Below are 14814 nucleotides of genomic sequence, written 5' to 3' on the forward strand. Positions count from 1 at the left end.
CAGTTATGGTGAAATTAATCTGTTTGTGTTAATATTTTATTTAAATTCTGATAGAAATCCCGAGGTTCCCTTCATCTCTATCTATTATAATATGAGAAAGAGGAAACACCTGTAACGGTAATCTCTTCACTCGTATACATATAACTGAGATATATTTGTTTACCAAAAAAATAAATTCACAAGTTTTGGAAAATGCCAGTAATATGGGACACATTGGTATCAAATTTGGCATAGATTTTGGTCTTCTATAATTCCCAAGTCATGTGTCCCTCGTACAGCAATTTTGAAAACACAATGTGCCAACTACTCGAGTAAACAAATTATGAAATTATTTTATTTTTAACATATTCTACACATAGGGCTGGATCCGTGTATGTATACATGGATTTTTACTATTATATTGTTCTCACCTAATATTTGTAATTTTGTTATTGGTGCTCCTAAACCCAATTTGGGTTTGTTCGATTATAGCACATGATTTAATAACTACAAGAAAAGTCGTGTCATTTTTCAATATGTTGCCATGCATTGGTAGAGTGGAACAAATCTTCAGTTTGCGATTCTATCGTGCCTGTATTGTGGTTTATTGATGTTTTTCAAATTTATTTGAATTATAAAATCGAACTTATAATTGATTAAAAGTATCTCTCTTGTTATACGGTCTCACGAATCTTTATCTTTGAGACGGGTCAACTCTATCGATATTCACAATAAAAAATATTACTCTTAGCATAAAAAGTAATCTTTTTTCATCGATGACCCAAATAAGATATTCATCTCACGAAATACGATATATGAGACTGTGTCATACAAGTTATTGGCATTGATTAAAGCATGCATTTGAATCGATAGTCCTTCATTTAGTGTTAGATAAATTAGTGAAGATATATCATAAAATGTAATTATTTAATAAATACTTTTAAAAAAGAGACGAATTCTTCAACTAATTAATAAATTAAAAATTTACTGATAAATATTTTGAATTAATACATCATAAAAAATGTACTATAAAGTTAATTAACTTTAATTTGTGTGGGTCTGCCTATTGATTAATAGGAGAAAAAATTTAGAAGCTGAAGTATTTAAGGGAGGGTTACATACAATCCAATGGGTTTTATGTGAAAGAAAATGGGCGGAAGAGAGGGTGGCGCGTCGTGGAATTTCAAGAGAGCCGCCAAGAAAATCTTTGTGCAGACGTGTGGCTGTTTTTGCTACGGACAGCAGCAATCCAATGCTGTTCACACCTCCGCTGTATGTATATTCTCTCTCTCTCTCTCTCTCTCTCTCTCTCTCTCTCTCACACACGGTAGAAGGTGCTATGATGCTTAGTTTGACAAAGAATGGTTTCTTTGATACTTACTATCCATGTTTTTTGATTTTTTGTGTGCGCACACAAATATGTTCGTTTTAAAGTTTTTGTGGTTCGCCGAATGAATCATGCTTTTCACCAGGAAAATCGAGAGGGAAATATTTCTTGCAAGAAAATATCATCGGAGATCACTGGAAAAAGCGATGCAAGCACTACTTCCTATAAGGTGTCTTTTTTGTCATCTTTAATGTTGTACTGTTTCTTGATGCATCTATTTCAACCTATGGTTAAATCTTGTGTTGCTGGAGAATCTTGATTCTGTCTGTCATGATTATTGTCTTTTATTGTTTGGTACATCTAACTTTTGGATTCCACGTGGCCCTTTTGAATTCTTGCAGAACATGTGCTCAATATGTCTTGATCCCTTAAATTACAGCTCAGGCCAAGCAATATTTACGGCGCAATGCTCCCATGCCTTCCATTTTTCTTGCATCTCCTCAAATGTTCGCCATGGTAGTGTCACTTGCCCCATCTGCCGTGCTCGATGGACGCAGCTACCTCGCAACCTCAATGCCAGTTGGTCCATCCAGGACAATAAGACAGATCCCGTTTTACAGATTCTTGATGAATATATTGCCAATTCTCGGGAGCACAGGCGGTCCTTTCTTCTGCAATCTTCTCATTATGACGATGTCGATCCAGCAGTCTACCCTGACCACACAAGTGATCAACCCCGTCTTGACATTATCTCTACCCCATCCTATCCTGGATTATTGCTGGCACCAAATTCTTGAATCGTCTTCGTGCCTCTATATTGTGGGATAACATCAAACCATTTATCTAGCCCCGCATCAATTACATGATTTCAAAAATATTCCCCAAGAAACCAAGCTTATCTTCGGGCAAGATTAGCACATCAACCTGCAGCTGATTTGGTCTTGGTGACAAGCCCAAATGGACCACATATCAGACTTGTGAAGTAATCTATGGCGTGCTTGTATCCTTATTGCATCCCATCGATCATTTAGCCATTAAGACTTGCGCTAACGCCACATCTCCAGTTTTTCCCTTCATCGTTGGTCTTTACTCGAGAATTGGGCTGCATTAAAGTCATTGATCTCCTACTCTATATCTGGCAAAATTCATCCAATGAAAGGGCTAAAGAAAGGAGTAAAGATACTCGGAAGGTGAATGCATTAGAATGGGTGAAATTTATATCTCACGGCAGAGAAAATAGGTAGCACCACAGAAGGAAGGATTAGCGGTACTGTAAACAGTTGGGATTACCGTAATACTTCATGTCTAGAAAGAAGATCGGCCCAGCATTTGCATGTCTATAGGCTGTAGATTATTTTGCATAACATTCCCAACGATTTCAGTGCTTTTACTATATTATTACAGTGTTATTATCGCTTTTTTTTGGTGGTTTGGAAAGCACAGAGAGTTTCACTTATCGGGTAATATTGGCAATCATGCCCTCCTATTGCTACATACCTTTGACCAAATATAGCTTAAAGACAGCATTTATCGCTACAGTTTGAATGATATGTTTTCTTGGTTTGCTCTTTCTCATTCGATGTAGATTTAGAGGAACCTATGAAGAGAGCTTCACCAACGATCGTAACTTATTTGAAATTGAGTTTTGTCCTTTGCCAGCTGAACAAAGAAAATAAATAAATATTAAAAATTTCAACTAGTGCCACGCAATTGAATTTGAAGTGATGCTACAAGGGGCAAAAGGAGTTTTCGAACGAGTAGAAAATTTTGGAAACAATGAGAAAGGTACAATGTGACAATTGGATCATACAAATGGGATCACATTGGAATACTAGGGAATCTAGGAAAGCCGAAACGGATATACGACTCATAATATCTGAAAGTTCACCTCCTTTAAGAAGAGAATTTCTAAAACTAAATCTTAATGTGCTAACAAGTATGGAGCCCCTATAAGATTTTATGACCGAATCAGGCGTGTAATTTCAGAATCTAACATACAAAGTGGCAAATGTGATGCCAGTAACATGCACCATAATGAACTACATGCTGGTACCTGAGACTTTTTCAATCTGAGTGTCTTTATCCCGAAGAATGATCAATATGCTCGTTAATCAAGAACAGTGAATGCTGCGGCGGCGGCTGGTAAGAAGGGCTGAAGCTTGACTTTAGTACCGAACGGGAAACAATGGTTACTGGCTCAGAAAATGCTAAAGCAGGGCTCATCCATTGCTTTTTCCCTGATCTTTCACGGGGGCTCTCAACTGGAGAAGTCACAGGACAAGTGGAACCTGGGGCTAGAGGCTCACGATTAGACAAGGATTCGTCGACAGAGAGTCTCTTAGCTGTAGAACGTTCTTTGACAACCTTGTTCAGAAACGGTGACTCAGATATTGGAGCAGGAGTTGGTGGGTCAGTTAAAATTTTATTATCAGAACCTGGGCAATTGTTGCTTGTTCCAGAAGCAGCAACAACAGAGACCGGCATATCGGTAAAAACTCCAATTAGCCGTTGTTCCTCAATTATCTTCTCTAAGTACTTTCCTCGGGATTTTATCCGTTGCTCTAACTGTCTTTGCACCTGCATAAGTCATTAACACTCTGATATGAAGACACTACTTTCACTTTTCTATCGATGCAAAAGAAACTCCTGGGAGCTTTACAAATGGCAACATCTCCCCTGCGAAAAAAAGGTAGCATTCAAGCGTATGAGAGGATGCAAAGAGGGAAACCAAAAACCAAAAGAACCAACTCTGGATTGTGGAAGAAGATCAGAGGACAAAGATCTTATACTTCAATATATTTCAGGCTAATATGCAGCCATATTAGTCTAAGCAAGTGGCAGAACTCAAAAATTTAAAGAATTTCAAATATATCTTTGCTCTTAGATAACCAGGGCATTACAAATCCAAATGATGAAGCCGAAAAGAAAATTTTTGGTCCTCTTAAGTTACGCATCTCTAAAGAATAATTTCCTCTTAGATAACTGAAGCAAATGGAGGATACCATGTAGAATTTAAGGATATCTTGTTGATGTATCTGCTAAAGACAACGAAATACCTCCAGCTACTCGTGCACTTGCGTTTGTACCTCCATCTGCAGCTTTAGCGCTTCGTTTATTTGTATTCCACTACAAGAAAAACATTATCCATGGTTCGAATGGCGGATGGAGACAATAGTATGAGAAACTGGAGTTATCACAACATCATGGAGAGAGAATCAGAAACAGTGAGTTACAAATGAAAATCAGAATGAAAAAGGAAATATCCAGCAAATGGTTGCTAAACGAGGTAAGAAACTATAGAATCGCCATCCACAACATAATTTGAGGAAAGTGTAACGAAAATGAGGAGGATCCACTCATGATGAACCATCCAAGATGGACCGCGCATCTCCAGGTTCTTTCTTCACAACTTTTTTCCCTTCTAACATAAATGAACACGGAATACAATAGTAAGAAAACGGGCAAGTGAGGGTACAATGACAATCTTAAAAAATCAGTCTAGTTTATATACAGTACAATAAAAATGTGATAACCAACCGTCAGATGAAGAATGTGGAAGCCTGAAGGTATTTGGCAAGTCGTGTCAGAGTACACATGTCCTGTAAGTCAACTCTTGACTAAAGAATTTATAGACTCAGTTGTAATAAATGATCTTTACTTTAATGGTTTTATTTCGTTTATTTGTATACTCATGCAATCGACACAGATAAATCCTTGATTATACTTCAATACAAATGAATCGTAATTCGATTTTGAAACTCATTTGTAAACACTGTATATTCTAAATTCGTTCCTAGTCCATTCAGCCGCCTAAAAATAAAGATAAAGATCGTTTGAGTTTGAGACTATCATCTGTGATCTTGTGTATTGTGTTTCATAATAAAGGGCATAGAGATGTCCAATTATACAGATGGGTAATCATATGATGATTGTAACAAACAACTCTCACTCGAACTTTCCAAGTGGTTATCATTCATCGAGAAGAAAAGTTTGTGGTTGTGATTGTACATTATTAGTCCTTACGATCCGGGACAACACTGAGACTCTACATATTAGGATTGTGATTTGACTCGTTTGCCGGCTCCATGAGGGTCACAAGGTGGCGAGATTGTGTGCAATTGCTACATGTGTAGGAGCTAGTGCATTTTAGTCGGGGATTCACCGCTCTCTTACGGGTGTGGATATCCTATATGATCTGACGAAATAGTAGTGTATGAAATCTCTGGCCAGAGTATAAGATATAGATTAGGGACAAGGGTTCTCTTGTTGTACACGCGATGACATTTTTAATATTTCATAAAAGTATCACATAACTATCGAATTTAATATGCAACCCTCGATGAACTAATAGTTGCAGATTCGATTGTGATATATGAGATGAAGAGACCATACTATATGTTAATCATATCCGATTGATTCTTACAGACACGATCAGTGATACCTATTGAATCATGTGGCGATGTTACTAAACGTTGTTACCATGATTCGATGGGTTTTATCAGAAATTGATTTCTGACATTTCATGATCAAATGTTGGTGCATGGAATAAGGCAAATTAGGGTAAGCCCGAATAAAGAAAAATGTCTTGAATTACAAAGAGTTGTGAACACATGGCTATCTATATCCCTGAACCATTAGGGTCACACAAACACTGAATCAATTGTTCCAGTTGAAAGAATAAATTCAAGGAGTTGAATTTATATAAAATTACGATACTGTAAATTAAAAGAGTTGAATTTATGATAATTAAAATTTCGAGAGAATAAATTCAAAGAGTTAAATTTATAAAATTTGAAAATTTAAATTATTAAACGCAAAGGTTAAGTTTATTAAATATTAAATTAAATGAAAATAGGGTATGCATGATGGGCTTGTAGGAGTATAAGTTGAACATGTTAAATAATTAAAGTTTTAATAGACTTTATTTAATTAGACTAATTGGACTAAAAATTGTTTGGCTGTTATTTAGGGTTTTAAAAAAGCATCCCACGCGCAGGGGAATGAAACGTCCCTTACTTAATTTTATTTTATTATAAATCATAAACTCAAAATTACTAATTTAAAATAACTTAACATTTCCATAAGTCATAATGATTTAACATTTGAAATCTCAAGTGCATAAAACCATAAATCATCAGGTATCCAAAAATCATATATCGATCTTAAAAAGATCAACTAACATCAAAATAAAGCATAAAAATCTCAATTAAATTCTTTAACAACAAACTTTTAAATATTTTATCTATCAAACTAGTGCAAAAAATAAATGTCCCTCGGGAGTGTACTGCCGCATTCGATCCACTCGAGCGTCAGCGCCTCCTTATATCATCAAATCCTACAACATTCAAACTTAATGAATCCAATAACTCAGCACGTTCTAAACATTAGTAGCAAATAATACATATACAATCAAATGCAATAAAAACCATACTTTTATTTAAAATAGCTTTTATGCATAAATAAATCGTAAATCGTAAAATCATTTAATCGTAAAGTTTTCAATCCTTTATCATTTTGGGTGAAGTCGATCCTTGAAAGTGACTAGCATTTTATCCTTTGGTCGACTGATCAGTCTTCAACTCCACATAGCCCATGGGGACGGGCACTAGGCATCGCCATCGAAATACGATCGTCGGGCTCCCTTGGGGTCTTTTCCCATAAACAGGCTCTCTCTAGGCCTTTTTTCCCTCACGACATTCCCATAAAATTGAAAGTTCATTGCTTCTTCTTAAACCAGATCCCCCACATATCATCTATCTTTTGTCACATTCAATTCACATCCCTCAAAATATTTTTTTCTTTTTCCTTTTCAAAGCATAAAATATCATTATTTTCCAAAAATAGCATTTTAACAGTAAAAATTGCATAGTTTTATCATAAATCATAAAATTCCATATTTTCATCATAAACATTTTAAAATATCATATAGCATAAGTTATTATTTTTCGGGCACTGCCAAGCCATTCGTACTACCCAGGACGCAAAATGCCAATTTTACCCTTGGACCCTAAAATTCTCGATTTTGATTTTTTCTTACTTCTATTGACTCGAGCCTATCCCAAATCATCAAATAAGCTTAAATTTTTCCTCTAGTATTTTTCTTAGACGTAAAACCGAGTTTTTCAATTTAATAACTTTATGACTAAACCATGAAGCGTTTTTAACCCGAATAAATTCAAAACTTAATATTTTCTTCCCAAATTTTAATCCTAAACTTTTCACCCTTAAACTTAACATGACACCTTAAAATACACCCATAAACATTTCTTAGACAAAAAATTAAGCTCCTCAACTAATCCCCAATTCGTTTCAAAACTTAACCATACGCCTCGGTTTTAACTCGAATCGACTCAAAACTTAACCAAACTTTAAAAAACTTGAACCATAGCTTATTAACATCTAATCATACCTTATGCAACCCAAATCAAACCATTTAAGACCTTCAAAATAGCTTAGATCGCCTATTGAATTTTCTGCACATTTGATCGAAACCTAGCCCAAGCCAACTTTCAATCCATCGAGCCTAACCCTTAACCATCATTTCCAGACCCTATGTACCCATCCTAGGACCTATACTGAACCCTTAGAACTCTACTGGGGCAGCCTCTACAGCCCTAGAACTAGCAACCTTAAACTCGCTCCCCTACAAGCCTTAAGCGACCCAAAGCGCATGCTCTTTCCCTATCCCTTACACCAGCCTTCCCTTAGCCTATCTAGGACCATGACTAGATCCCCTTTTGACCCCTGGACACTCCCCAACAGCAGCCAGCATCCACACTTCTCAAGGACACCCAAACCAAAACCATAGCCCACTACAACCCAATTTTCGTTCAACCCTCTTACCCTCATTTTCCAGCCCTTAGCTTTGCATCTATGGACCCTTAAACATGTAAAAAAGTCTCTTCCCATAACCCTATCATGGTAGCCCCTTTGTGCATCACAATCATGATTTTAGAAGCATGAAAACTCAAGTTTTATCATGTATATTCCATAAAAACTAAAATAAAAGGAGGATTTAATATTTTTCATACAAACATGATTAAACACACTTAATACAATTTGAATGATGCAAAAAGAAGGTTTAAAAACGAGCTTTTGTGTTTAAAACGCTCGAAATACGAATACCGAAACGGTGGAAGTTGGTGACGAACGGAAGACTTTTTCTATTTTTTTTCTACCCTTTTCCTTGTCAAAACCCCACCAAAAACTCACTTGGGATGCAAGGGAGTCGAGTGATTGTTGTTGGAAGGAAGAACGATGAAGAAAGTCGAAGAACAAAGCAGAAAAAAAAATCAAAAACTTCCTTGCATTCCTTCCCTTCTTCGACCGTTGGTTTCTTCCAAATTTTTACGTAACTGAGTGTGTGTTTTTGGGTGTGTTTGTGTGTGTAGGTGTTTAGGTGTGTGTGTATGTGTGGGTTTGGGTTTAAATTAATAAAAAAAAGGCTTTTTAACTTTTTAATTAGTGGGATTAACCAAAACGAGTTTTTTTAAATTAATAAATTAGGCCCATTAAAATTAATAAAATCATTAAACTTAAATTAAAAGATTTAAAATATATATTTTCAAAAATCCCCTTATAAAATTCATTAGTCCCATCAATTAATTTAAACTTGTCTTTAAAATTGCAATAATTCTTAAAATATTAAAAATAAATATTTTTTAAATAAAAATAAAAATTTAGGTTTTAAATCTTTAGCATCTTAATCGTCTCCGATCCTCTGTTTCCGCCAACCATCGATATTCATATGAAAATCTTTGAATTATGAAATCAAATAAAATTACAGAATTAATCATTATTCACTCAAAATATATCATTCATGCATCCAAAATCATTTAATTAAAAATTTTAGCAATTTAATAATTTTCATGCATGTGGTTTACGTTGACTGATTTTCGGACGTTACAAATCCTCCTCCCTTAAATAAAATTTTGTCCTCGAAATCTGTCTAGTCCTGATTATTGAAAAGCTTAGGCTCTCTCATATACTTCATACTTACTCTGATTGGCTTAAATTTTGCATTCTATCACGCTTTCACTATGTACTCTGATATGACATCTTCCATTGGTATCAATTTATACCAAACTTCTTGATCTCAAGGAAATAAAAATCTTAACTAACTCTACATCCTCTACTCGTTATAAATCATAAACTTCCTTAAGTTATTTTATCTGGGATAATACTCATTTTCGTCATTTTCGTTAACCGCTTTTCTCATTTCAGTCCCTCATGATTTTTGACTGCTTAAATAATCCTTAATTTTTTCAAAATATTCCCGAATTGGTCCCTACCGTTATCCTGACGTTAAGATTAACGTTGACTCCTTTACCTTTTACTCCTAAACTAAGTAAAAGAACAAAATCCTGAACACAGATAATTTTATCCAGAAGGGAACTTGTCACGGCTTAGCTTGAAATTGAGACACATCTTGCAATCAGAAGGAAGACTGACTGCTAATGATCATTTATCTTCCAGCATAATTTTGTTGAAGTACAATTTAAACAAATCTAATCTAACCACAAACTTTTCCTTCACGTGATCATGTAGCAACATTAGAAACCATGAACCAAGAATGACTTAAAACTTAATAATTGTCATTTACAAGCACTGCCGTGGAATCTACACTCAAAAGCAAAACAACGATAAGTACATTGCAGTAACAAAAAAGCAAACATCATCGACCACACACGCACACATACACAGTAAAAATTCTAGAGAACACCAAGAGAGGTAACATCTCAAGGATGATTTCGGCTCTTTCACAACGATTGTAGCTGCCCTGCAGAAGTTTTCACGTGAGAGTGCATATCCAGCCAATCACTCTGCGACAGTGGAACTTTATGGTGTCTCTAGTGTGTCTCTAGATGCACAATGCCGCTCTTATCTGATCCAGCACAAATCTCGTGTTCATTCCTAATTGCTTCTCTTTTTCAGAAAATACAAGCATGTTGTAATCTTATTCAGGAACATCATCATCAGATTGAATAACAGTCAGTAACGAATATTTCACCCTGAGGGAGATCCTCCCTTTTTCAACCATAAGTTTTGCACCAGAAACAACCCAATAACCAGGTGGTTCTTGTGGCCCTCTCATCATTTCTGTCGTATCAACAAACTTCACGAGTTTGGGAGCTTGGACAGGAGTAGGAGGGCCTCCAGGGTAAACTGCAGAAGTTATGGAATCTTTTACTCCTTTAACGTTGACTCCTTAAGATTAACGTCGACTCCTTTACCTTTTACTCCCAAACTTTACCTTTGTAATGGAATCAATGAATCTGGAATTGCTACATTTTCTTCGAGTTCGACATTCCCTTCCATTGTTTGATTTGGGGATTAGGGTTCTTGTACAGGTGGGGGAGTAATTTTGAAAAGAAATACTCGACTGACTGCCCTCATAAACAAATGATCATGTGAGTGGCACGTGATATGAGTCAACGTTAATCTTAACGTCAGGATAACAGTAGGGACCAATTCGGGAATATTTTGAAAACATGAAAGATTATTTAAGCAGTCAAAAATCATGAGGGACTGAAATGGGAAAATCGGTTAACGAAAAGGACGAAAATGGGTATTATCCCTATTTTATCTTTTCAAAGATTAATTAATTGATAACTTTACCTTAAGTAATCCTGATAGTATAATTTAATTCCCCAAAATATATTATTATTGGCAAACCCAATTTTGATCCCTAGTCATCATATAATATCCATGATTATAAAACACCTTAATGACTGATACTTACTAAAGCATCATTCATGTGTATGCCAAACATATTGTCCTTAATATCATCATCAATATACATTTGTTTTCTTAAATCTCAAGCATTACAAGTACTTAAACAGTTTAAGCCTATCGAGTCACAACTTCCTACATAGTATAACGTTTGAAACATGCAATCCTAAATCACCAAGTTCAATTCACCTCAACTTAGTCTTAGGTAGTGCAAAACTTGAGATATGCAAAACCAAATTCTCCTCACGTCTCCGAAGCATAACTGTACACGTTGTCCAAACCACGTAACCAACATGCATTTAATTAATTTTAAAATATGACTAACCTCCAAATTCGTGTATCATAAAAGCATTTAAAGTTCAGCATATAAAATTTTAGAGCAGTAAAACTCACAGACTTGAGGCGTTACTTCTTGAGCTTCTCGGAGTGACAGTAACACAACCTTTTGGGGATCCTTGGCTCTGATACCAACTGAAATGTCCCCTACTTAAATTTTTTTTTATAAATCAAAAACTCAAAAATTACTAATTTAAAATAACTTAACATTTCCATAAGTCATAATGATTTAACATTTGAAATCTCAAGTGCATAAAACCCTAAATCGTCAGTTAACCAAAAATCCTACATCGACTTTTAAAAATATCAACTAATATCAAAATAAAGCATAAAAATCTCTACTAAATTCTTTAACAATAATCTTTTAAATATTTTATCTATCAAGCTAGTGCGGAAAATAAATGTCCCTCGAGAGTATAATGCTGCATTCGATCCACTCAAGCATCAGTGCCTCCTTATATCATCAAATCATGCAACATTCAAATCTAATGAGCATAATGACTCAGCGGGTTTTTTAAAAAATAATATAATTTTTCAAATTAATTTCAAAAATAATTTTAAAAAAAAATGTTTGCAAAACTAACACAATCCCTGCTCGAAGCACGGACGCTGCAAACGTGTGCTCCACGTCGACAGAATATTTAGTGACGGAATTTATATCAAAACTGTCGCAAAAGTTAAATTAGCGACGATTTTGTAAAACCGTCGCTAAAATTGCATCAGCGACGGTTTATAAACGGTCGCCAATCTTAGCGACCGTTTATACACCGTCGCTAAATTTAGCGACGATTTAAAATCCGTCGCTATGCCTGGAGCCCGCCCTAATTCAAGGTTCTGGTGAGAGAAAACAATATTTTCATACTCGATAAATTATAAATTGATCAAATATATCAAATGAAAATACCCGACATCTTTCCCTATGCTCTGACGCGAAGGGCGAATATGTAACGAACCGTATTCTACACTACTTAAAATTTGCGGAAAAATTAAAAATTTTCTTAAATAAAACATTCATACGGTCGTCACTCAACATTCATAAAAATAAATCTCACAATCATCCGTTACCAATAAAATTTTGCTAAAATAAACTGTCTCAAAACGTCTCACGTTCAAATCAAAACATCAGAGTATTTTAAAAATTTGCATAAACATAAACTTGGGGTCCTCGGGTTTAGCCTGCCACTCAGCCCAAGCCTGCCCCTTGGTCATCACCTCCCGTCTCCTCAACATAGTCACCTGCATCGATCAAGTCTAGTGAGTCTAAAGACTCAACACGTATAAACTGGAATAACGAGTACTACATAATAAGATCGCATGCAACTTTAAAATAGGACATACATAATTGAAACTTGAACTTGCGCATTAAAACTTGAACATACGTACATACATACTTCGACGTGCCATAACTCAAACTTTCATAAACATACTGCATACGTAAACATAAATAACGTCATCATTTTTGCGTAGAGGATGTTTCAAAGCAAGTGACCCATAACGTAAAAGAGCCTGATCAGACTATACCACAGTACTGGGCTGACATGGACGTATCCACTGCCGCATACATAAGATCCCTGTTCATAATTTAACAGGCCAGTTGATCCACGTTCATAATTTAACGCTTCACAACCACGATCTAACCCGTTCATAATTTAACGGGCGGATTGGTCCCCGTTCATAATTTAACGATTTCCAATCCTAACATAACTTGGTCACAAGACATTTAGCATACCTCAAAAACTTAACATATTTTATTGCACGTCATACATACTTACTTGGCGTTGAGGGATTCGTTGGACTTCGATCGGGGCCGTTGCTGCAACATACTAACATAAACTTGTATGCTCAACTCACATAACTTAACGTAGAAATCATACTTACTCTCGAGTTCGATCATTACTTAGGACGTTCTAAAATTTCCCATGACACGACCTCGATAATCCTTGCCCTAAATCATGACATCAACCTCAAAAAAAACTATATTATTTTTCCCAAAAATAGAAGGACACGGACCCCGTACCTACATCCGTGTAGGGGTCCGTGTAGGTACTGGAAGTAGACACCGAAAGGAAGCAAAGGCACGGACCCCGTGTCAGGGTCCGGGTGAGGGTCCGTGTAGGCACTGGAAAAAGACAATAAGTGAAACCCAAAGGCACGGACCCCGTGCCCTCATCCGTGTAGGGGTCCGTGTAGATACTGGAAAAAGACGTCGAGGAGAAAACAAAGGCACGGACCCCGTGTCAGGGTCCGTGTACGGGTCCGTGTACCCACTGTGATCGCGAACTTACGAAAATTCTGAACACCCAATGCTTATCCTTCTAGACTCGATTATACGGACCAAGCACAACACCTCGAGACTCATCCTAGCATACCATAACATAAACCCAAATTGTACAAACGTTTCAAAACAACAGTGTTCGCTCTACGACACCCACGACCCAAAATATGGCAATTGACATCAAACTGTCTCCTACGACTTCCAATTAGCTCGAGTGCCTATCGACATGAAACGTAACCTCAAAAACACTCTTAACATCATTACTAACATACCCGTACGCAGCAACAATCGCCCGTCGATTTCCAACGAAGCCTGCAACTTAAAACTTCAAGAAACGTATCAATAACATAATTTTCTTAAATTTCAGTTTGCGCAGTTGCACGGAAAATATCATAACTCACTCATTTTTCGTCCAAAAATTTCGAATCATATATCAAATCGAAGGTATCGAAAATTTCTACATTTTTTCCGTTGAAAGTTTTCCCAAAATATGAACGGAATAATCGCAGTTTTGACATGAACAGTAAAAACGAGTTTTAGATCTAAAAATTTTCCTTCGCAATTGATCCGATTCATGATCCGCTTAAACTACTATCATCATACATAACTTTTACGCATAAAACAATGCAATACAATATATGACTTGATCGACACAGCAAGAACAGATTATACGTGCCTTTTTGATATTTAAAAGTACCGTACGACGACACCGAAGCGGAGATGGAGCGAGGCTTGATCCGGGACGATTGTGACGCTAAAATTCTTTGAAGAAAATTCACAAAGCTTGCTGGAAAAGTTCAGAGGAGGGGGCGGCTGCTATGGGGAGAAAAACCCTAGAATTTTCTCTCTTAAAAATATAAAATCTGAAACGTAAGGTGAGTGTGTGTGTTTAGTGTGTGTAAAAACGTGTAATTGTGTGTGAGTGTGTGTAACGTGTGTGTGTGTTTTAATTAGGAGAAACTCTAGCTAAATAGACTATTTAAAATACTAATAAAAGTTAACACACACTAATTTAATCAAACTCTACAATTAAAATAATTACACACCAATTTTAAAAGTTTCAAACTCTTGAATATCTAAATACACAATAATGTTTTAAAATATTAAAACTTGATAACTTAATAAATTTCCCCATCCTCAACTTAAAATAAAATACCACATTTTA

At 35.9% G+C, this 14814-nt stretch overlaps 1 protein-coding gene and 1 pseudogene across 1 annotated transcript; one reads left to right on the forward strand and one right to left on the reverse strand.

Annotated features, from left to right (window-relative positions):
• The first annotated feature begins 1127 nt into the window (after window positions 1-1127).
• Window positions 1128-2760, forward strand: LOC140837782 (E3 ubiquitin-protein ligase WAV3-like). The gene is made up of 3 exons (XM_073203891.1): window positions 1128-1251; window positions 1452-1535; window positions 1708-2760. The coding sequence occupies exons 1-3, from the start codon at window positions 1129-1131 to the stop codon at window positions 2101-2103; spliced, it is 603 nt and encodes a 200-aa protein (XP_073059992.1). The 5' UTR covers window position 1128; the 3' UTR covers window positions 2104-2760.
• A 251-nt stretch (window positions 2761-3011) lies between these two features.
• LOC140838993 (myb family transcription factor PHL7-like) lies at window positions 3012-10624 on the reverse strand (annotated as a pseudogene).
• Between the last annotated feature and the right edge of the window lie 4190 nt (window positions 10625-14814).

The sequence above is a fragment of the Primulina eburnea genome, chromosome 8, assembly GCF_022965805.1.
Source record: "Primulina eburnea isolate SZY01 chromosome 8, ASM2296580v1, whole genome shotgun sequence".
Classification (NCBI taxonomy): Eukaryota; Viridiplantae; Streptophyta; class Magnoliopsida; order Lamiales; family Gesneriaceae; genus Primulina; species Primulina eburnea.